General features: G+C 41.7%; 1 protein-coding gene across 6 annotated transcripts in view; it reads left to right on the top strand.

The window, feature by feature from the left end:
• The first annotated feature begins 73 nt into the window (after positions 1-73).
• Positions 74-21,014, top strand: part of GDAP2 (ganglioside induced differentiation associated protein 2) — a 52,437-nt gene continuing 31,496 nt past the window's right edge. Inside the window, exons 1-7 of one of the 6 annotated variants that reach the window (XM_054690872.1) lie at positions 74-152; positions 8,288-8,343; positions 8,463-8,699; positions 9,886-10,025; positions 14,493-14,646; positions 15,058-15,146; positions 20,339-20,415. In XM_054690872.1, the coding sequence (XP_054546847.1) occupies positions 8,524-8,699; positions 9,886-10,025; positions 14,493-14,646; positions 15,058-15,146; positions 20,339-20,415 (636 nt within the window). In that variant the 5' untranslated portion in view covers positions 74-152; positions 8,288-8,343; positions 8,463-8,523. Of the gene's footprint in view, positions 153-319; positions 338-599; positions 697-726; positions 746-4,228; positions 4,248-8,287; positions 8,344-8,462; positions 8,700-9,885; positions 10,026-14,492; positions 14,647-15,057; positions 15,147-20,338; positions 20,416-21,014 lie in introns of those variants that run through there. The other 5 variants (XM_037501386.2, XM_037501390.2, XM_037501389.2 and 2 more) reach the window with 5 other exon arrangements.

The raw sequence follows: 21,014 nt of genomic DNA, 5'->3' as shown, positions 1-21,014 counted from the left end.
CGGGCCCCTGCGGCGGGTGCTTCCAGCCTCCCCGACGCGGACGCGCCCTCCCCCCGCGTTCCTGGCCGGGGGCCCCGGGAGGCCGCTCGGCCTCTTCCTGCGCGGCGCTTCACCGGCCCCGCCGGCCGCCCGGATGGGAGACCCGGAGCGCTGTGAGAGGCGGGACTAGCGGGCCGGGGGCGCGGCCGGGGCGCACGGGACGCGCGGGGCGGGGGGCGCGGCGGGGGCGCCTTCGCCGCGGTCTCGGGGAGCTGGAGCCGCGGCGCCTGCCCTGCGGCCGGCTGGGCGGCTCGGCCCGGGGCGCTGTCGCGGACGGCGGCTCGCCCGGCCGAGGGGGGTAGGCGCCGGGGCGCCGCTGGGGAGGGGGCGCCCCTGGGGAGGGGGCGCGGGGGGCGCAGGGGCGCGGGCCGGCGATCGCAGCCGCGGGGCGGGGGTGCGCGGCCACCCGGGGTGGCCCGGCCGGGCCCGGGACCCTGAAGCCGGGGTGCCGAGTCGCGGGATCCCCGCGGTCCCCGGAGTGACATTGGCCTGGCTGGGGGTGACCGGCGCTGACCCCCCCCCCCCCCCCGGGCGCGGCCCCTGCGGCCTCGGCTTTCCTCCCTGGCGGTCCTCTGCTCTTCTGTTGGTGAGCTGCGCTGGAGCGCCCCGAAATCAGTTGTGATGTCTGCAGCTGTGGAAGATGAACCCCAACACACGGTCTGGAAAATGAAGGAAACCTCTTGTCCGGCCTCGCTTATTGGATGAGGTGTCTGCGGCAGCCTAGAAATTAGACTTTCTTTACACTGTCGGATCTCCTGTGGACGCTTCTTGAGTTTTTAAAACACGTTCCTATTCAGCAAAGTCGCAGCAGTGGAGACTATGCGACGACTAGAGAGATGTAGTGAAATGGGTGTTTCGAGGCAGGATTGCCGTGGGTTGGATGATTAAGGAGGGAGGAAATTGTGGCGACACTATTTCAGAAAGACTGATTGTGAAGGGAGTAGTTAGTGGGTGGATATAGTTTATCTTTCAGAGTGGTGCCTTGTATCATTATAGGGGGGCATGTGTGCTTCAGTGGGAAATTGCAGAGTCTAGTCTTCCTAGATGACACCCCTTAGATTATTTGATGCTAAGAAAGCTATTTTTTAAACGGGTAAGCTGTAGATGGATAGTGTCAGTGATGAGTAGTTTTTACTATAGACCAAATTTTCAGAGGTTCATTGGAAGCATTACCTCCACGCACTTTCACTTCAGGATTTCTGATTTATAATGAGCGTGATTTGAGGATCCCCATTCTCATCCACCTGGTTGCCTTACAACTTCAATGGAATCTTGAACACATGTTCATTTTTATATTTGAGTTATTTTACATTTAAAGAATTTTCTCTTAACATTATTAAATATTATGGGAACGGAAAACCACAAATGGAAAATATAATTTTAGGAAGAGTTGGTATAAGAGGAACTGAGATTGAGTGCTAATATAATGGATTTTATAAGTTTCCAATGCAGTGTTTCAAGAGTACACTAGTTTCTTATTTTTGTTTCAAATTGCTCAGTATCCTATCATTGAAACATAATGGAAAACTTTAATATGAAGGTAGTGCTGCTAACTTATCATTAGAACTTGTGCAATGAGGTTAAATTTGACCTGGGCCATTGACACGCCTTAGAAATATTTTCATGGTGAAGTAGTCCCTGTTAGCCCTACTTTTGCTTTCCACAATTTTATGTACCCAGTGTCAACTGCAGTCCGAAAATATGTGCCTTAAGCTATTTTGATAGAGACCGCATTTACATAACTTTTACTACAGCATATTGTTACAAAGTTCTATTTTCTTATTGTTGCTCTGTTATTATACCTAAGGTATAAATTACATTTTATCATAGGTGTGTATGTATGGGAAAAACAGTATGCATAGACTTTAACTATATGTGGTTGCAGGCATCCACTAGGGGTCTTGGAATTGCATCCCCTTCAGATTACAGTAATTACTGTACTTTTAATATATATTTGACCGCTTCACTTTGTTTTTCCATCTGAAGGACTTTGTTAAAAGTGTTATTCTGTTTGCATAGAATGAGTCTTCAATATAATAGATTTGGTGTTGGAAAGGGGGCATTGAGCACAAATATCCAATTACCCTGAACTCTATTTTTGAAATACAAAGACATAAAAAATGGCAAACCTGTACTTCATGCCAAAAAAAAAAGTGAAATAGTGCTGGTCTGTTTGTACTTTGTCCAGGTCAGTTTAATCAGTGTAAGCATTTTGAAGAACAAGTAAACATTAAAAGTTCTTGCTTTTCTGTTTTAAGTGATACCATTTCCTTGTTATCTGGACAAAAAGTAGGTGTTTTGAGACAGTAATCTAGGGTGTTCTGCCTGTTTCTGCCCAGTTTAGTCAATGAAAATTTAATCTCTCATTATAATCATATAAAGCCTATCCAATTACATAAAGGAATCTTTGGAGCACTTCTTAAACTAGAAGATGGCAGGATTTGGTTTGTTTTTTGTTTTTTGAAGATTTATTTATTTATGCATACAAGAACAAGAACGGGGTATAGGCCAGAGATGCGGGGGTGGGGGGGGCGCTGGTGAGAGGATTCACCAGAGACAGAGTGGGAAGCAGAACAGGCAGATTGACTGAAATACACTGCTGAGGGGAGCTGTGGGGGAGACAGGAGAGGTCTGCTTCCCCACATGGGTTTCTCTCCTGCCCGCGGGGGATCGAAACTCATGCTGCAGAGGCTGTGGATTGCTTCATAGTGCGGTGCTTAACCCCTTGCACCACCAGGGAGGCCCAGCAGGATTTGTTTTTAAAAATTGGGAACTTAAGCTAAAGGAAGACAAGATTTCGGAAAAAGGAAGGCATGGTGAGCTGTTCATACTCATATGCAGTTGCATTACCAAGGATAAAAGTGACTTCTCTTTGTCCTCTTCTCATCCAAGAAAGTACTGACCAAGATTGTTATCAATAGATAGTAAGGCTAAGAAATGGATTTAATCCATTCTGGAATCTTCTGTTTATCCCAAGTAGACTTTTTGATCCTGGGACATAAAATTCCTGCTTCAGGAGCCTTTTTAACTAAGACTTAGTATTTGCTTATTGAGCTGTTAACTGTCAGTTGATTTACAGTGGATTCTTGCTCCTTTTTAGTATTACCCTAATTTCTAGTTATAGCTATAGATTCCTATGGCCTTCCCTTCTCCCTTCCTACCTGAGCACTCTATTTCCTTTCATTCTATCACTGGGATTCTTAATCTGCGTCTATAGTCCTCTGAAATCTATTTGCAAGTCCCTTTTAGAGTGAGCTCATTATGCAGATTTTGGGTGCAGAGAGGGTCTTTTATCTTGCTATTCTCATAGGAGTCTGTGACCCCAAGAATGTTAAGAACCATTTTCCTTTAAGTACCAGGGATCATATTTTCCTCTCTCGACTTTGGACTTTGCTATACTCCATTTGCCATATTTTCAATGTGTTTTGGGAGGGGAGAGTTTTCTTTTTTTTTTTTTTTTTTGGTAAGAAAAATCAATTTCTGTTTAGAGATGGAGCTGAAAAATAATTTGCTTTGTTAACAGCTATATCACTTTCCATATGATGCCATTAAAATTTGCCTCGCAATAAGAGTTCTAAATAAATAGTATTTATTACTCATTAAACACCCACTATCTTGTGGGTCACAGTGACTGTCAGGATCTGGGAAGAAGAGCTAACATATCCTACTGAGGAGAGGCAAGTGGAGGCAGAGAAGAACCAAGTGTGCACAAAGAAGAGAGTTTCAAGGGGGTAATAGTGGCAAATGCAGCTAAAATTTGACTGACCTTTGATCTGCAGGCTTATCGTTGACCTTGAAAGAGTAGTTTTAGAGATGGAAGTAATGGCAGTAGGTTGAGCAAATGGAAGAAAGGAAGGAAAACTGCAAGAACACATTCAAGTGGTGAGAAGAGGCGTTTAGCTGTATTTAGAAGAAATGGGCCAGAAAAAAGTTTGAGGCTAGAATTGAGGCAAAGGGCAGATGAAGATACTGTGAAGGGAGAGCTGATGTGGCAGGGTAGTCCCCAGGAACGGGGGAGGTTCCAGGTTCCCTGCCCCACCCAAGGGAGGGTGGAGCTGAGCAGGGAGAGAAGAAGCTGCAGAGGAGACTGAGGAAGGAAGGAAGCAGGATGCAGCCAGAAGGAGACCTGGAGGAGTTGCTTGGAGCCTAGAGACACGTGAAGAAACTGCGCTTGCCTTTTGGTTGTGGACTGGGTGACACAGATGTGGGTGAGACCCCTGGGGAGGTGACAGTGGCAGCTTTTATCTTGATTTTGATTTTGCTCTTTTCCTTCCGGGCTTGTCTGGTTGTTTCTGACCCTTTTCTGTGGGTCCCCACTGGAAGGTGCTTTAGACTTGCGGCAGCTTTGGGGCCTTGCTCTGGGCCAATCCCATTTGGATGGACTTTGACCCACGAGGGGACGGGTCACTTTGGGTGCTTCATTTAGAAACTAGACTCTTTGCCTTTCCTGTATTGTTTCCTAGTTGTATTAAAGTTCCTTCCCGTTAAAGTCTCATATGTTTTGTGTTGATGCAGCAGATGGCAGAGCCCATTTAGAATAGGCAGGTTTGCAGGGTCTAGGCTGCCCCTCTCCCTGCCCTGTAACAATGTGATTACATTCTCCTAGACGAGAGCTATCCAAGTGGAATAAAATGTTTACAGGGAGGTGATGTGGCAGGCATGAAAATAGGGAATACACCCTAAAACCATTTGAAGTGGCAAGTAGGGGATGAATATGGATTTTTCAAGCTGGAGGGAAGTTAAGCTTATGTGAACTATGACCTCTCTCTCTTCAAAGCAGCAGAAGGGAGGCGGTGTGATTCAGTGTAGAGGGAATGCTGCCAAGTCCTCAGTTTAGATCGTGGGCTACAAATTACTGGTTATGTTATATTGAGCTGATAATTGACCCTCTGGGTCTTGATGCCCTCGCTGTAAAATAGGAGTTCTAATGCCCTTTTTGTGGGATTATGGTAGGGATTGGAGAGCATGGTTGCAACGCATCTAATGCCCCGTGATTCCCTGTGCCCGCCCTAGTTCCTTTAGTGTCTTGGCCTCTTCCCCTCTGCCCCTGAAAGGAACCCAGATTTACCCATACCTTTCTGTAAAAATTTCCCACTGCTTTGGTTTTGTCACTGTTTGGAAGATACATTGTCTTTTGAAACTAAATTAATTCCCCTATCTCCACCCCTTGTTCTTTATAGCATACCCATGACAGATTTTAACTGTATTTATTCCTATGATTATTTGTGTGCTTTTTAGTGGGCCTGTCTCTTCCCTTAGAATTTTGGCACCTAACAGAGCTAGACAGATAGACAGAATGACTGTCCGGGACATAATGGGCAAATGAGAAATGAGCATTTATCAGTTCCTGTGGGTTAGGAAATCAGAAGTGACTTCGTTGTGTGTGTCTGGCTCAGCATTTCTCATGCCCTGCAGTCATGATGGCAGCTGGTGTTGAAGTCATCTGAAACCTCACAGGACCGGCAGGATCCACTCCATGGTGATTCATTTATTTGCCCGGCAGTCCACGCTGGTTGTTAGCAGGAATGCTCACTGTGTCCTTACGGGGACCTTTCCATGGGTTGCTGGGGCTCAAGTCATGGGAGGACTTGGGGAGCTAGCTTCCACAGAGCAAGACGTCCAAGAGCAAGAGGGACAAAAGCCACAGTAACTTTTACGACTCGGCATTGGAAGTCACACGCTCATTTCCGAAAGACCCTCTTGACTACATAGTGTAATTCATCACAGGAGTCAGCTACACAAGGGTGTGAATACCAGGAGGCAGGTATCATTGAAGGACATTTTGTCTACCACAGATGCTACGTGGGATTGTAGAGAGTCAGCCAAGGATGATCACAGCAGTCGTTGAATAGTGTTGATGGAAGGACTGGGTGACACAGGAAAATTACATCGTGTTTTTTTCCTCGTAGCCCAGGAGCAGAGTCAGGGAACACAGATGGCAGGTTGATGTAGGTGTTAGGAATTAACAAACCATTACAGGGAAGACATTCAGATAAATAAGAGGGTATCTCAATTCAGCAATTTATGTTTGGTTTATTTGGTGCTTATTGGAAACTGACTGTGAGTGTTTGGGTTTTGCCACATAGGAGACATATTTTTTTTTTCTTTTTAAAGATTTATTTATTTATTAAACAAGCACTGGGTACAGTCAGAAGTGCGGGAGGGTGAGAGAATTCACCAGAGCCAGAGCGGAGAGCAGAACAGGCAGACTGACGAAATACACTGCTGAGGGGAGCAGTGGGCGGCAGGAGAGGTCTGCACACCATGTGGGACCCTCGCCCAGTGGCTGGGGATGGAACCAGCACTGCAGAGGCTGCAGGCAGCTTTGCAACCCAGCGCTCAACCAGTGCGCCACCAGGGAGGCCCAGGAAGACATATTTTTATCTCAGCAGTGGCGCCAGTGACATAACTGGTAACTTCTATCATGCTTTGCTTTGTGCCAAGCACTCTGCTATGCAATTGTAATATAATGTTATTTAGAAATCAGGAAACTCTGTCTTCAAGTCAAGAATAATGTAATGCTAGGTGAAAGAGGGCCCCCCCCTACTGCACGCTGCTGTCCCCCCCCCTTTTTTTGGTATGTTTCAAGTGTAATCTGCATGGCTATTCCTACTAGTTAGAAAGGAGCAAGTGTGTTCTGAAAGTTGGCGTTTAGGTTTGAAGATTAGAAATCACATTTGTGTTTAATCATAATTTTTAGATTACAGTGAAGAAGTTTGGGCCTGATTCATTGCTATCAAAAGTATGTGAATGAGCGTTTGAATCTATGAATTCCTGAAAGGTGTCACTTTGTTGAGCTGGAGGCCGTTCAGTCATGGAGAACGAGTGGTGTCCACTCGTCCTCTGTCTCGTCCAGATCAAGTCTGAATACTGTGAACACATCAGCAGAGCTGTGTCGCCTCCAATTTTGAAGGCCAGTGGGTGAACTCAATACCCATCTCTAGACAGGATTAATTTCTTTAAAGTAATTTCAGAAAAGTATCACTTAAGGAATAATCCCTTCCAACAATGTTATCATAGTATAATCTCCAAAGCCTTTCTGACATTGTTCTATAAATGATCACGTTTCCCACCCAATGGTGTTAGAACAAGTACTAGTGTGTTGTGCTAGATCTGAGGCCCAGGCCAGTTAGTGTCCCCAGTTAGTATCCCATACCTCTCAGCAGGAAGCAGGTGCAGGCTGGCTGCTAACGCTCTCTGGTTCCTGCCCTGCCTTATGTCCTCTTCAAGGGTTCCTACCCTATAAACCTGATCGGATCATTTTTCAGTCCTAAGCAACTGATTGGTCCTGTCAGCACTAATCAGCTCTCTTCCATTTTCAATTCACACAGTTAGCTGAAGCCCTTAAAGGACAGCTGGAGAGCTTGAACATGATTGACCCATTGAGCTCAAACCTGATTGTTCCTTTTATGATCCTGGCTCCAGTCGGTGCCCAGACTGACCAGCACTGAGGTCAGGGCAGCCTTTCGGGTTGGGGGCTGTGGTTTCATTATCTTTGAATTGGTTCTTTTTCTTCTTCATATTCATTTAGCAATTTGACCTATTTTCTAAATACATTCTGAATTTAACCGTTCCTCACCCTCTCACCTAGCTCACTGTCGTAATATCTGCCTTCACTCTTGCCCTATCTGGATTTCACTGTAACTAGCTAAAGTAATCTTTTCAAATGTTTCTTATCCTTGTGTAACTTCCCCTCATGGTTTGAATGAGACCTCAACTTACCATGACTTACTGCATCACCTGGACTTCCCCTCTCTCGCAGCCTCTTTTATCTGTTTCCTATGACTTCTCTGACCGCTTGACACTTAATATCTTCATGTCGTCCTCGTCTTCTGATTTCTGCATTTGTGTGTAAGCAGCCTCCTGCCCCATCAGTCTCATTTACTTTATCCTGTTAATTGTCAAATCCTGTTAATTTTTCCTTTGTGTATTGGCTGTCACACCACGCTCAGTTCAAACCTTTATTGTCTTTGACTGCTTGATTGCAGTGACCTCCCTGCTTCTCATTTTGTCTTCCTCAATACAACCTCCAGATTATCACTAGACTAAACTCTTTAAATTGTACTTACTGTTTATCTCTCTGTCTCTTGAAGCTCCTAGCACTTTTCCCTTCAGTAACAGGCACTCAATAGTGAATGAAGGGTCTTATATTTCTGGACAGTAGAGGAGACAGGCCATGTGATTTTAGTGACTAGAAGTCTTTAGGAAGAATTTGTGCTTAAATAATCCTCGTTTCTTCCTGTTTCAGAAAAGCTGAAACAGGAAGCAATTCTTTGTGGTACACTGATTTTATGGACTATTTAAGTAAGTGTGGTCAGATGTCGTACACTTCACAATAGACTTTTGTGTTTCACTCTAATAGAAATAAAGTTGTACTAGTGCTTCTCTATTAAAACAATTCTTTCTTTTCTTTTAAACTAAAGTCTCCAGTGCATATTGAATTGCTGAGGAATCCAGGAAGAGACAAGCTGAAGCTCCCATTCCATGGATCCTTTGGGCGCACCTTCCCAGTTTGTGGATGTGGATACACTGCCAAGCTGGGGTGACTCCTGTGAAGATGAATTAAATGCTTCTGATACTGCAGCGGAACCATTTCAGGAGGACACTATTAGATCACCTTTTCTTTATAATAAGGACATTAACGGAAAAGTGGTTCTTTGGTAATTCTTTGATTAAATCATGTGATGCGATATTATCTCCCAATTTTTTCTTAATTCTTTTTTTCTTAGAATTTTTTCTGAACTTTTTTTTTTTCTGTAAGCCTTCATATTGTTGGAATATTGCTCTGTGTATGCATCTACTGTTTAGTTGAGGTATAACTGCTATACAGTAAACTGCACATATTGAAAGTATACAATTGGGTAAATTTTAACATACATTAACCCATGAACCCATCACAATCAAGTTAGTGAAGATATTTATTATCTTCAGATTTTTTGAGTGTCCCTTTGTAATCTCTCTTCTGCGCTCCCTGTCTCCACATCCCCAAATAACCTTTGTTCTTTCTGTCACTATAGATTAGTTTGCATTTTCTAGAGTTTTATGTAAAAGAAATCATAATACATTTTGTTTTAATTGGCCTCTCTTGTTCATCATAACTATTTGAATGTTCATCTATGTTGTTGCATGTATTTGTAGCACATTTCCTTTTTATAAAAACTCTAAATGAGATATAAATCACCTACCGTACAATTCAGAAATTTAAAGTGTACACATCACTGGTCTGTAGGATATACACAAATTTATTTAACCATCACTACAATTATAGAACATCTTTATTAACTCAGATCCTGTGGTCTTTAGCAATCCCATCCTGTTTCTACCCAAATTCTTAGCTCTAGCCATCTTCCATCTACTTTCTGTCTCTATAGATTTACATATTCTGGGCATATCAAAAGTAATCCATTGTGACTTAACGTGCAAATCAATACTTCACTCCTTTTAAGGCCAAATAATATTTATTGTATAGATATACCACATTTAATTTCTCACTTCATTAGTTGATACATATTTGGGTTGTTTCCACTTTTTAGCTATACTAATGTTGCTGTGTCTAAACTCTTTAAAACCACCACTTTTAACTCTGTAAGCATTCTGTTACAATGAAGAAGAAATACACAAGAAGGAAAGGAATAACTTGATGGTTTACTGAGAGAGAGCAATGTTTTTAAGATATATTTTTCTGAATCAGGAACTATTTTTCTACTGTTGCTTAGCTTGTAAGCTAGCAAAATCAATGTTGTGAAGGGAATAAGGATAGAAAGTTTTGGAAGAATTAGAAACTAGTTCTCGTATCTCCTTTCTCTTCCTGACACTTACTCTTGATTGGTTGATTGGTTTCCCCAGGAAGGGAGATGTGGCATTACTGAACTGTACAGCCATTGTGAACACCAGCAATGAAAGTCTTACAGATAAGAATCCTGTGTCAGAAAGTATCTTCATGCTTGCAGGGCCTGATTTGAAGGAAGACCTCCAGAAACTGAAAGGTGAGAATTTTCTTAGGTATGTTATTACATTATTTAGGAAAGATTTATTTTGGTATCTTTTACCTGCAGAAGCATGCTAGGCATTTTAAGTGAGAAGATATGCAAATGTAGCTGCTCTGCTGTTAAAACTAAGTAAAAACAATCTTTGAAACCAAACACATACGTAAAATACTTGTGTTGAGTTCCTGAATTTTAAAGTCACAGTTAGATCTTTGTAGCATTTCCTGGCTTTTATTTCTTGAAGTTCCAACCCTTGTAAAACAGCTATTTTTCATCTAAGCGGAAAAGCTGTCATCATGATTTGATATTGATAGAGAAGTTTTTATATATTCCTGGTCATAGGATGGTGTTTTTCTGAGATGAAATTTACTTGTATATAAAACTACAGTGCATCACAAGAACTTACTGTCCTTTTTTTTTAACTAGAGTATTCTTTTGAAAATACATTTTTGGAAATGGGGACAGGAGAAGTCCTGTTAGTTCATAATCTTGTTTATCTTATTTGCTTTTATTTTCTTAAATTACCAACTAACAGCCAGTTTTTTGGTATTGTTATTTGAGCCCAAATAGACTATTGTGAAATTCAGTTATCCCATTTTATAAAAAAGATTTGTAAAACAGAGCAGTGTTTGTTAAAATGTAAGTAGTAAGGGCCTCCCCGGTGGCGCAGCGGTTGAGCGCTGGGTTGCGAAGCTGCCCGCAGCCTCTGCGGCACCGGTTCGATCCCCGGCTGCTCCCCGGCCACCGGAGGAGGGTCCCACATGGCGCGCAGACCTCTCCTGCCGCCCGCTGCACTTCGGTCCTTCTGCCTGCTCTGCTCCCCGATCTGGCTCTGGTGAATTCTCTCACCCTCCCGTGCTTCTGACTGTGCCCAGTGCATGTGTAAACAAAAACAGACAGACAAATAAATAAATAAATAAAACATGCCTCTATAAAAAAAAAAAAAAAAAATGTAAGTAGTAAACCTCAACTGTATAAAAGCCTTGATTTCTTTGGCCCTACTATGTAACATTGACAACTGATTTCTAACCTAAAAAAAAAATACTAGAATTTGAAGAGGAATACTTGAAAGTAGGGATCGAGAGAGAATTGCATTATCTGATGAAAGTAAACTTTGTGAGGGCAGAAGGAGAAAAGCCTTTTATTAAACAGAAAATGTGACAAATAGCATAAAGAATGTATAGAAAATAGAATATGTAGCTATAACACTGAGACGTGCTTTGAGAAACTGATCTGGGAAAATTCTTCATGGGGATGTGTGTGTGTGTGTGTGTGTGTGTGAGAGAGAGAGAGAGAGAGAGAGAGAGAGAGAGAGAGAAGAGCGAGAACTAATGGATAAAAAGAGAAATTAGGGCCTCCCCTGGCGGCGCATCGGTTGCGCGCTGGGCTGCGAAGCTGCCCGCAGCCTCTGCAGTGCCGGTTCGATCCCCGGCCACCGGCAAGGGTCCCACATGGCGTGACAGACCTCTCCTGCTGTTCCCGCTGCTCCCCTCAGCAGTGTATTTCGTCAGTCTGCCTGTTCTGTTCCCCGCTTTGGTGAATTCTCTCACCCTCCCACGCTTCTGACTGTACCCAGTGCTTGTATAAATAAATAAATAAGTCTTTTAAAAAAAGAGAGAGAAATTAATGAAACTTAATATAGATATACAAATACAACCTCAATAATTAGCAGCATTTGTTTGAGCATTTTCAAGCATGTTATACCCCTGCCCTTTATTAGCTAAGTAACTTAAGACCAGTTACTCTGCCTCCATGCCTGAATTTCCTTATCTCTAAAATGGGGATGACAATAATTCCTGTCTCCGTTCCTGACACATAAAAAGAGCTCACTGAAGTGTTTGGGGATGGAAAAAATTAACATCATACAGACTAAATTAAATAATGAACATTAAGTCCTCGGGCACATCCTAAGTGTTTATTATTGCTGCTGTTAGCTACTAACCTCAGCTGTGTTATTTAATGAGTCAGTGCCAGCCCAGAAAGATTATTGGTGATGCACTGAAAGGCTAAATACTTAATTGTGTCCCCCTGTTACATTTTTAATAACTTAGTAAATGATTACTAAGTATGACTCACCAAATGTAAAGAGGACAGAAAGGTTGAAGGAATAACAGAAGACATTGGATTTTTAAATATCTAAAGATTTTTAAATATCTTAATTGACTGGATATATGAGCCAATAAATAAATGACAGGAATGAATATAAAAGTCTTGCTGTAAGTTCAAAACATTAATTACCCAAGTTCAGAATGGGGAGCTCCAATTTAAGAATGTATTTGCTATCTTAATAAATGATGTTATTATCCACTCCACTTGTAATGCAAACAAGAAAAAAAACCTTTTGAGTTCACACTTCATCTTCCTTATCCTCCACAGAAAGCCTTAAATACTTCTGGGTGTCTGTTGCTGCTGGCTCATCACCGTGCTCAACATGCCTGCTTGTACTGGAGCCACAATCTCCCTCGCAGCCGGCTCCCTGCATCCATTCTTCTTTACTTAAATACGTTTTCTGCATAGTGTTTGCTTTTTAAATTGTCGAATCCCTTCCTATTGTTCCTCTACTAAAAACCCTTAGGTGACTGCCCATTATACACTTTTAAAAATAAAATCCAAACTCCTTCAACTGGTCTCTGAGGAGTGAGATCTTACCTCACTTGCCTCCAGGCCCGTCCCACACCCCCTTTATCCCTTTATCCTGCCTTACCATTCTTGGGCCACACTGACCTCTCCTTGCCTTGTCATTCAAGCTCCTTGTCAGGGTCCCATGGGCTGTTGCTCTTTCTCTCAGGTCTTACTTATGGGTAAGTCTTGGCCTCCTCGTGTCTTCCTCAAAGCACAGTTTCCTTTTATTCCAGAACAGATCGATCCCACCATGGCTTATGCCGCCAGCTTGCTCTTCTTCTCTTTTATGGCCTTATCACGATTGGGATTTCATAAATTATCTGATGATGCTGTTTCCATTAAACTTTAAAATCCTTGAGAACAGGGACTGTACGTCTCACTCGCCTCCACATGCCCAGTACCAGGAGTGAAGGCATCCTTGAAGGAGCTGATAAATAAATAAATAGAAATTCCCTTTAACCCATCTATTTGACTTTTTATTTCTGCTGTCACATTTTTCACTTGGTTATAACAGTTATGTAAGTGCTATTTCCTCTTTTCTGTCATCCCCCTTAGTTAGAGGCTTGCTTACTTCCTGGTGGCCATTGGCCATCAGCTGTATTTATGAGGGAAGAACTGAGAAGCAAATGTGCTTTGTGCACATGGGTAGGAGTTAATAGTAGGCGTTCTAGGAGCAGGTGATAGGGAGGAGCCCCATTGGCGGACATTCCTTAGTCACCAGGTCCTTTGGTTTGAACCTCTTAATTTATTTGGAAGGAACCCCCAGAGGCATAAGTATCACTGTCAGCTGAATTCCTTCTTTTCAGGTGTCCATGAGGTTTTTGAGTCCACAACTAGTCTAGTTCAACATCACCTAAGAATAAAACTCCTGCCTGCTACTCTGGTGATAAAGAAATCATCATCTTGCAGTGCTGGCTAAGGGAGAACTTATTGCACATTTTAATGTTTTTATATAAACTTAACCTCCTTTTTCTAATCCCACTTCACATCACGGCCTTTGTAATTACTGAGGGAGGACCTCCGATTTTTCAACCTTTCTAATGTTCTACAGCAATAATGACAATAAATGTATGTATGCACTCTGCATATTGAACTCACTCAACCCTGTGGTGTAAATACTACTAGTATCTCCATTACAAATTAAGCCAGGGGTAGGCCAAGCACCTGCCGACACATCACAGCAGAAAAGTAGGGGTGGACTCAGGATTTGAATCCAAATGATCCACCTTGAATCCAGCACTGACTTTCAGTACTAGCTTCATATTAGTTATCCCATTTCTGCAAGCAGTTAGGTTTCTCTGCTTTGCCATAATTGGTTACACTCGGTCCATTTACATCTTACCTTCTAAACTTTTTAAGATTTATTTATTATTTATGCATTCAAGAAGTGGAGTGTAGGCCAGAGGTACGGGGGTGAGAGGATTCACCAGAGACAGAGTGGGGACTAGAACAGGCAAATCCACTGAAATACACTGCTGAGGGGAGCAGCAGGTGAGATAAGAGAGATCTGCTGCGCCATGTGGGTCAGCTCCCTGGCCTGGGATAGAACTCATGTTGCAGTGGCTGGTGATAGATTGATAGTGCTGTGTCTTTAACCCCTGCACCACCAGGGAGGCCCCTACCTTCTAAATTTTTGATAATGATAGTGCTTGCCTATTTCATTCTTTCTCATTCTGTCTTTTTCCCTGTTGTGCTGCTTTATTGTCATTTTAGGAAAAGAGATGTTTATCTTCAATCCCTGACTTAAACTGAAATTTCTCAAAGTTCTAAACACTTTCTCTGATCTTTGCATTGTAGTTTTTTTCTTAATGCCTCTGCTGACTTATGTGTGTCTGTTATCCCCAGGTTGCCGGACAGGTGAAGCAAAGTTGACGAAAGGATTCCATCTGGCTGCTCGGTTCATCATTCACACTGTGGGACCTAAATACAAGAGCCGCTACCGCACAGCCGCTGAGAGCTCCCTGTATAGCTGCTACCGAAACGTGCTTCAGCTGGCAAAGTACGCCCTCTTGTTCCCAGGCCTGGCATGCCATTCTTTGTGAAAGCTTCCAGTTTTAAACAGAAACATAGCTATAGAAGTCAGATTTTGAGGGATTTACATCATTTAAGAGAACCCTGAAGTTAGAGTTATTTATCTTCTGAAACTTAGCAGGAGAGGAGTGGATTTGGGTGACTTGAGAATTAAACCTGTTCCCTTTTCACTCAGTCTTCACTTGGAAAATTTTTTCCAAATAGTACAGTTAAGTTATATGTCAGCATAATGATTAAACAGTGCAATTGGGTTGGCTTTTTGTCCACTTGTTGAAAGTGTAGGGAAGGGGAAATTGAGCTGCATTTTTAAATTACTTACATGTTGTTATGTATGTGTTATTAATATTGGTAAATCTTCATGTTTGCTGTTTGATTTCAGAGAACAGTCAATGTCTTCTGTTGGATTCTGTGTCATTAATTCTGCAAAACGAGGTTATCCTTTAGAGGATGCAACACACATCGCACTTCGTAAGTGACGCTGGGGACACTGCGTAAATTGACATCACTCTTAAGTAGGAGTAAGGGATGCTGGACATAAGTTTAGTTGTAGAAAATTTTTTCTATCACTAGCTAAATATTTTTAACAAAAGATTTGTTGATCATGGCACCCTGGAGGGAATTTTGTATTCACAAGTTGCACGGCTATCAGTTTACCTTACTGGGTTGGGTTGACATGTTTATTGATTTGCATAAAGACTTAGAAGAATTGTCTGTTAAATTTGAAGGTGATACCAAACAGTATAGCCAGTGTGTTGAGTATTTGACTGATTCATTATTCAGAATAATTGTAAGAGGCTGCAGCAGTGAAATCCACACAGATTTTTATATGTAAAAATATTATTTTTATTATAATGTATTATAAAATGTATTTGTACATCACTTAGCAGTTTTTAAGCAGCCGCTTTCAACAGAATTTTAATATAAAATCCTGAATTTGGGTTTTAAAATTACTGGGCTCAATCATTATGAGCCAAAATGTCATATAGTGATACAAAAAATATGATCATATGATCATGCTGGATTACATGAAGGTTCTGACCACATGTAGAGTTTGCATATAGTTTTGGGTGTCATATCTCATAATACACTGCAAACTGGAGTGAAAGAGTTGGAAGCATTAGTGGTATTTGTAAAACAACATGCTATTACTATATGGTGTCCATCATCAGATCTCTGAAGGAATCTATTGTGCATTCATTCTGTGCTGCATTTTTAGAGCAATGGTTCTTAAACTCTTTGGGGGGGTCATCATAAAACTTTACTGAGTATCTAATGAGAGAAAGTTGTGCACCCTTTCCCCAGAGAAGAGTATGTGTGTGTGTGTGTGTGTAGAATTGACATGCAATTTCAGAAAGTCCACAGACCTTTGTACAGACTCTAGATAAGACCTCTAACTGTGGAAGGCAGCTCTAAAATCAGAACAAGAAAGGAGACCTGGTTCCATGTGATCCAGGATTGTAATCTGCATAGAAATGTTTCCTTTTTTAATTTTTTAAAATTTTTTAAAGGATTTGTTTATTTATGCATATAAGAGCTGGGGTACAGGCCAGAGATGCGGGGGTTGAGCGGACCCACCAGAGACAGAGTAGGGAACAGAACAGGCAGATTGACTGAAATACACTGCTGAGGGGAGCAGCGGACAAGTCAGGAGAGGTCTACTGCACCATGTGGGTTGCTCCCTGGCCAGCTGGGGATTGCTTCATAGTGGAGTGCTTAACCTCTTGCGCCACCAGGGAGGCCCTGTTTCCTTTTTCAATTGTGGTAACATTAGTCTCTAAACTGTAGAGGTTGAGGTGCAGTTGCTCACCTCAGCAACTGTGTATCTCTTCATGCCCAACACACATCCAGTCACCACCTCCCAGTGGGCCCAGTAGAAAAGTATTTTAGATAAACTGAAAATAGAAAAGTAAATAAACTTGTCACTGGGAACATTGATGCAGAGGCTAAGGACCATCTGTTATAGATGTTAGAGAAAACATTACTCATTTGGGAAAAATATATACTGTAAAGGGATACTCTTGGCTATCTCAAGAATTTAAAGATATGGAGCTGAAAGTTATCTTCGTGAAAAATTATGAAGCTATTTTAATGTATATAATTATTAGTCTATAGCATAGAATTTAAGGTGAGGGCATATTGAGTCTTAAATAGTCTAATAATTAGCCATTGTTAAAACTAAGGTTTTCACTGCTCGAGGACTTGCTATAACTTTATAGTTGAAGTATATATGCATTGCGTATACACACACACACACACACTCACACACACACGAGCCGCAACTTCTTGAGGAACAGAGATTCCAGTGCTTCCATATGTCATGAAGTGTTTGCTCAAGAAATACATTTTCAGAAAGGGGATAAATTTCACTTCATTTCCTCAACAACCCTGTGTAGTTGAGTGTAGTTTAGACAGTATGATGTCTGGTTTACAAATAATGAGGCTCAGAAATCTATCATGTTCTCAGATTTCTGCAATTTAAAATATATAATCAGGCCTTCTCCCTGTCTGATGCTAGGTAACTCATTATGTTTCAGTTGGAACTGCTTCAATGGGGAACTATTATATTTTAACTACCTGGCATGTATTATAAATGATACTTTACCAAAGCAAAATGCTTGCCTTTGTGTAATTCTTCCTGGCAAGAATTTTAATATTCTCTGATTCCTTAGCCTTGGCCCTGTCATCTCATAACTTGAGCTTTGCTTTCTTTTCTCTCCATTACTTATAACAGTAATTGTATAGTTTAAAAAAAAATGTTTAAAGGCAACCGCATTTTATAGATCAGGTTCTGAAAAAGATGTCAGGCAGATTGGCTTTTGATCCCAGTTCTATCAGTCTGACTCTGAATGTGGCCCCAGGTAAACCATTTGATACAGTACCACAGAGAAGTCAGCTTGAAGGATTAATTACAGTAATAATAACAAAGATCAATAAGGAGTATAAGTTGATGAAGTGATTGCTAAGAATTTAATTAGCACAAAGAAAATAGAAAGTTTTAAAATGGGCAAGTTAAGTTACATTTTACAAGTCCTCTTTGTCTTATGACACCTTAAATCTAGTAGCAAAACTGTAACATCTCATTAAAAAAAAGAAATACACATACAGACAATTGTTTCCTTTGCTAAAATACTTTGAGCATTTGGGGAATAAATGACTTGTATATTATTGTAGCATATGTGGGCCAACAACAAATTTAATGGTTAAGTCCTTAGTACCAAAAGCTTTCTTACCCATTAAACTATTATCAAAGTTTATTTCCTTTGAAACTTAAGTGATATCCTCTTGATAGAGGTATCAAGATTATTTATCTTTTTCTTTCTTAGTTATTACGCAGTTCAGTTCTTCTCCAGAGGAAGCCTAAAGAAACATCTGCATTGAAATAAATTTATCAGGTTATTTATTCATTCAACAAAACCTTGAAGTACTACATGCTAGGCCCTATGCTATATAGAAGAGACCACAATGTTGAGAAAAAAGACAACAATGTTTGTTCTTTTTGAGTTTCCAGCTGGGAATTTTAATATCCCTGATGTCATTCTCTCCAGCTAAGGGTTTTCACTAAAAGTTAGACCATAACTTCCTGGTCAGTTACAGAGAATAGTGCGCAGATGAAATTTGGGAAGAAACAGTCTGGAATGTCAGTTAGGACTAAAACATTATAGTCATGACATCATCTTCTCCTTTTTGCAAAATTACTTTTCTTAATGAATTCTGCTGAGAGGAGTCAACTTGGTTATTTGTCTTCTAACAGAAACCCCACAGTGAAATGCTGGAAACTATTATGTGTGGACATTAAAACTCGGTGCCAAAGTAAAGAGGATAGAAGAAAATCCTTTTTTGAAATTTCATTTTTTTAAAAAAATATTAAAGCAGAATAGAGAAAAATGAAAAATGAATTTGGTGCCTAATAGAGGGGAAATTATGAATATTTGTTCAGTCCTTCAATAAAAGGGGTCTGCTCTGCTTGGTTCTCAGGAGGTCATAATGAACAGGCAGGGGATGTGTAGAGCCGCAAAATGTTAATTCAGCTACCAGTCCCTTTTAAATAGTTGCTGGCCATGCAAAATTTACTTGCCTTCAAAATGCTCTGTCCAGCTAGCTAGGAAACACTGAAACGTTCACAAAAAGACTGTTCAAGACTCAGAGGAGCACAGGTGGGGGGAGTTCAACCAAGAGGAGATTGCTTTTTGAATAGGTCTTGTAAAATGAATGGCTCGTGATGAAGTTCAACCAAGAGGAGATTGCTTTTTGAATAGGTCTTGTAAAATGAATGGCTCGTGATGAAAGAATGGCATTTTCTAGCCAAGGGAACCTTGCAAACACAGGGAGAACAGCGTCAAAGCAAGAGCGTGTTCTGGAGATGCATTTGACTACAGCCTGCCGAATGTGGGAGGACTGTCACTGGAAACAGCACTGAGGGCAGGGGTGAGCTGGTGGGTAGAGAGCCCTCCTCAGGACCGTGAGTCTCACCCACAAGCGGTGCAGAGCCGTGGAAAGCAGTACAGAGGGTGACTTAAGGCAAGTTGGGCAGCAGTGGTGTGTGGACTTGGAGAAGAGAAACTTGGAGAGCAGTTCAGAGCTATTGCTAGAGACTGAAGCTTTGAGAATCTGAGAGCAACTGGGAGGGAAGGAATGCACATTAGAGCAGCAATAGAATTTAAAGGCCGTGATAACCCGTTAAGATGCAGGATGAAGGAAGAGGTGACATGTCAAAAGAATTCCAAGTTCCAGTGTGGAAACTGATTGGCAGCTGCTCTGTAACTTAGACAAAGGCCCACAAGTCAGGAGTGGGTTTTGTGGAGGAAAGATGGGAGCTAGGATGGGACCTGCTGGGTTTGAGGTCTCTGGGTTATCTGAGCAGGTGTGCGCATTCGGCGATGGGAATGCAGGGCGTTTGTTCAGAAAATAGAAGGTAAAGATTTGGGGTAGTACCTAATCAGGTTAGTGAGCAATGAAGTCTATCTGTATTTCAAGAGAATAAAACATGTAGAGGAAAGAACCCTGGGGACGTTTTAGAAGGAGGGACGTGTGTGTTAGGACTAAAGTTAGAAAGATCTCTGGTAAGTTAAAAAGTGAAAAAAATTAAAAACTATTAGAACTTGTTATTTAGAAATTGATAGAAGAATCAGACTGACAAAAATTCAATCACCGAGCTTTGGCTTGATGGGATTTTGACAGTGACAAGAGGCTGAGTGTGCATCTGATCACTAAGTGAGTGAGTGCAGAGGCACTTGTGCTGGATCATTCTATTCAAAGAGAAAGGCCCCTGGGAATAAGAAGCATGCACTGGATAAGGGAGAATTGTCCAGTCATCATCTCCTGTGACCAGACACTATGCTAGATACTGTCAGTAGAGCAGTAAATAAAGTAAAGCTTCTTGTTTTGGGGGCGCTCTCATTCTAGTGGGTAGGGCAGGGGTGGGGTGGGGGTGTATAGTCCAGAAACGACAGCGGTCTAGAGTAGTGACTCTGGGAAATAGAGCAGGGAATGGTCCTAAAATAGGGTAGTCTGGGCAGGCGTCCCTAGTGACGGTGTCACTGGGCAGAGACCCGGAATGAAAGAGTGATCCATTGCAGACAGAAACCGTGAAAGAGTAATTTTTTTCTTCACACATCATTAATTTCTCATTTATTGAATAATCTTTCTGTTCTTTTCTTTAGGCACTGTCAGGAGATTCCTAGAGATTCATGGGGAGTCGATTGAAAAAGTAGTATTTGCTGTCTCTGAACTTGAAGAGGTATTTTGCTAATTTTGTTGCATTGTTTAAATATTATTTTCATTTGTGTTTACTTTTGTCTCACAACTATTATTTCCTGAATTGCCAACCAGCAAATCTTTTTACCTGTGTATGTATTAGACAGTGAACTTCACTGTCATCTGCTGGAAAAGACTGTCTTAGCTACTCAAAGCACGTCAAGAAAGGGCATCTTGTTGATATTTTTCACTGCTGAATGGTTGTCACCTAGTGACACCTTGCCAAGGGAGCAGTGCCTTGTGGTTCATTTCGTTAGCTCTCCAGGCATCGCCTATGACCTCAGCACTGCGGGCCCCGACAGCAAAACCAGAAAGCCACAGTGAGTGGCAAAGTTTGGCATTTTGTCTGACCTGGAAAGAAACAGGTGGCAACCGAGCCGAGTGGCCGGCGCTGAGCAAGTTGTTCGGTTCATGCCTTGTTGGGTGTGGTCCGTTTAGTGTGATTCCATTTAATTTAGAGCCAGTTTAGAAAACTCTGACATTTTTTGTATTTTTTTTTTCAATTTATTAAGCTGCCTGTATTATTTCTGTCAGTTGCGTGTCCACAGACACATTACTTACCTTCCCTGTGCTGTAGGAATA

This window comes from Talpa occidentalis, unplaced genomic scaffold (genome assembly GCF_014898055.3).
Source record: "Talpa occidentalis isolate TD23 unplaced genomic scaffold, MPIMG_talOcc4v2.1 talOcc4.9, whole genome shotgun sequence".
In the NCBI taxonomy this organism is placed as follows: Eukaryota; Metazoa; Chordata; class Mammalia; order Eulipotyphla; family Talpidae; genus Talpa; species Talpa occidentalis.
Note: the sequence above shows the minus strand (reverse complement) of the source record. Positions and strands in the feature narration are given on the sequence as shown.